The sequence below is a fragment of the Cicer arietinum genome, chromosome 1 (genome assembly GCF_000331145.2).
Source record: "Cicer arietinum cultivar CDC Frontier isolate Library 1 chromosome 1, Cicar.CDCFrontier_v2.0, whole genome shotgun sequence".
NCBI classification, from domain to species: domain Eukaryota; kingdom Viridiplantae; phylum Streptophyta; class Magnoliopsida; order Fabales; family Fabaceae; genus Cicer; species Cicer arietinum.
This window is the reverse complement of record NC_021160.2, coordinates 40,934,462-40,937,207: the sequence shown is the minus strand read 5'-3', so window position 1 is coordinate 40,937,207 and position 2,746 is coordinate 40,934,462. Positions and strand designations below refer to the sequence as shown.

The 2,746-nt window shown below is 31.5% G+C and overlaps 1 protein-coding gene across 1 annotated transcript; it reads right to left on the bottom strand.

The window, feature by feature from the left end:
• Positions 1-1,517: 1,517 nt before the first annotated feature.
• LOC101509555 (SKP1-like protein 14) lies at positions 1,518-2,192 on the bottom strand. The gene has a single exon (XM_004488714.4). It carries the CDS (start codon positions 2,165-2,167, stop codon positions 1,703-1,705), a length of 465 nt encoding a protein of 154 aa, XP_004488771.1. The 5' UTR covers positions 2,168-2,192; the 3' UTR covers positions 1,518-1,702.
• Between the last annotated feature and the right edge of the window lie 554 nt (positions 2,193-2,746).

Here is a 2,746-nt window from a genome sequence, read left to right as displayed (position 1 = left end):
TACGTGAACTGAGTTCACGTATGTTTACGTGATCTGAAATCTAGTAAACGTACGTGAACTCAGTTCACGTAAACTTACGTGAATTGCAGTTCACGTACAAAACTTATTTTCCAAACTTTTTTCTGAATACGCAATTTCATATCACGTACGTGGCTTATTATTCAACATTCAACGATTACGCAATCTTAGTTCACGTAGGTGTACGTGAATTCAGATTGCGTACAATATGAGGATTCTAGTTTCAAACTCCATTGATTACGCAATCTGAGTTCACGTAGCTGTACGTGAACTCAGTTTGCGTAGAGTATGACATTTTTAATTTTTTAAAACATACGTGAACTCAGTTCACGTAACTCCAAAACGTACGTGAACTGAGTTCACGTAAAATCCCCAGATTTACAAAAAAAATACGAACCAAAATACAGAGCAACAAACATACCTTTTTATGTAGTTTTAACCACAATGTGATTATCAAACTTATGTGTTATAGGTTATGAGTGAGTGATGTAACTTTTTAATGATTTTGAGTATTAGTTAGTGAAGTATGATGATTTTTGTAGGTGAGTTGTGAGGTTTGATGAAAATTGATAAATGAGAGTTATGGAATAATAAATGTGTAATATTGATGACAGGGGCATTTTGGGCATTTTGATTTTTTTAATTTTTGAAGGGTGTGAATAGCAATTTGGGGGGTGTTGGTAGCATTATTGTAAAAAATTTGGGGCGTTATAGGGTTTATGGATCTTAACTACTTTGGTTCGAAATTTACTTAGCATTGTAAGTGTGTTGGGGGTCGTTTCTATTTCTAAAAGGTTAGATATAGGAGTTTGTGACTTGGAGTTGAGTATGAGCTTTCAAGAAGCGACCGTCGAACACCTTGTGCGTAGACGTTTAGACCATAACCTTCTTCTTCTTTCTTGTCATCAGACTACTTGTAAAGATCGGTGTCCTTTTATATTTCAAGCTGCTTGGTGTACTCACTCTCATTATTCTTTTGTGGTTGCTAATGCTTGGAATAGATTACATGAGAATGGTGGAGTTGATACAGCTCTTGCGAGTGAGAAAGAGGATTCCTTGAAGTTTAATGATGAACACTTCGGTAATATTTTTAGAAGAAAGGAGTTGGAGACTATACTACGGGGCATCCAAAGCACTTTGGAGGAATTTGATTTTATTAGACTCACTTTACTTCAGAATGAGTTACTTTAAGATTGTGAATGTGTTCTTTTCCGAGAAAAAACTTTATAGTTTCAAAAATCTAGAGAAGACTAAATAAAGTTGGGTAGCAAAAAGGAGTAACTATTTCAATTTATTTTTTAACAAAAAATTAACTATTTCGTTGATGTTATTACCGAAATTATCAGCAATGCTATTTGTTGTGAGAAGGTTTTCTTCAAAAACACAAAATGGATATTCGACATATCAATAAATAAATGTCACTTATTAGGGTTTACATTCACTAATAAGGAGATCATGATTTCTTTTAGTTAGTGAATTTGACCACACAATTTTGATCTTAAGTATGGAAATTTTAGATTTTAAAAATCAAAATTTATTAAGATTTCAAATGTTCGATTTCGATCACACGGCATACATCTAATTTACAAAAATAAAAACAAAAATACAAAGAAAAAATGTTTGGTAGATCTAATTTAAAGACAAAATTAAAGAATTCCTAATATAAAATAATAATTATTCATCTTCAGTCGTCTTCATCAACTCCGCTGAAAGTCCAAGAATTCTCTCTACGGAGTTTGGCTTCTTCTTCGGGAGTGAAATCGCTTTCAACCCCAAAGAACTTACGCACATACTCCACACTCTTGTTCTCGATTCGATTTGCAATGATCTGGCTCAAAAAATCAAAAAGCCTTTCAACGTTTAGGTAATTTGCTGCAAGGAAGAGAACCTTCACTTCTTCATTGGTCATCTCTTTCACAAACTCTGCTTCAAATTCCTTTGTGATCTCTCCAGCAACGTATTTCTTGCAGTACTGAATTATCAAAGGGAGTTCCTTACATAAGACATTTGGTAAAGGAATTAACTTAACATCTTCATCTTCATCAATGAAAGACTGAACTGTTTTCATCTGCTTTGCAATTGAGGGATCAATCTCAAAAACGACATTGTCGGCTGTTTTCAATGAGATCTTCTTCGATGATTGTGCCATTATTGTTAGAGAGAGATACAAGAAATTAAGAGTAATTGTAATGAAGAAATGTTGCTTTTATAATCAAAGAGTGACGCGACTAAATAACTACGCGTTGAAATGATGACGTCAACCTCCACACAAATTTAATATTAAAATTTAAATAATATTAAAATTATTATTATATATAGATGTTTTTTAAAGATATTTTAGGAACAAATTTAATGTAATATTATTGTTCGCTTTGACTGGTGTATGTGTACAATATTTTCCACTGCCAATTAGGATTTTTTAATATTATTTAGGGTTAATTTAATTGTTAATATATTAATAAATAAATAAATAATTATATTAAATAATATTAATAAATAATTAAATTAATTAATTATTTAATATAATTATTTATTAGTTTAATTATTTATTAATATATTAACAATTAAATTAATCTTAAAACGAATAAAAAAAATTAAGAAATCCTTTAGAAGGTCGCATCTCCGACCAACGACCTCCTATTGGGTGAAAAAAATTTAGCTTCATCTAGTCGCACCCTCAGGTCACAACCTCCTACTGGCTCTAAAAAGTAGGGCATTTTAGTATGTA

Excerpts from the sequence above, each read along its gene's own strand:
- LOC101509555 (XM_004488714.4), bottom strand. The coding sequence starts at position 2,167 with ATGGCACAATCATCGAAGAAGATCTCATTGAAAACAGCCGACAATGTC.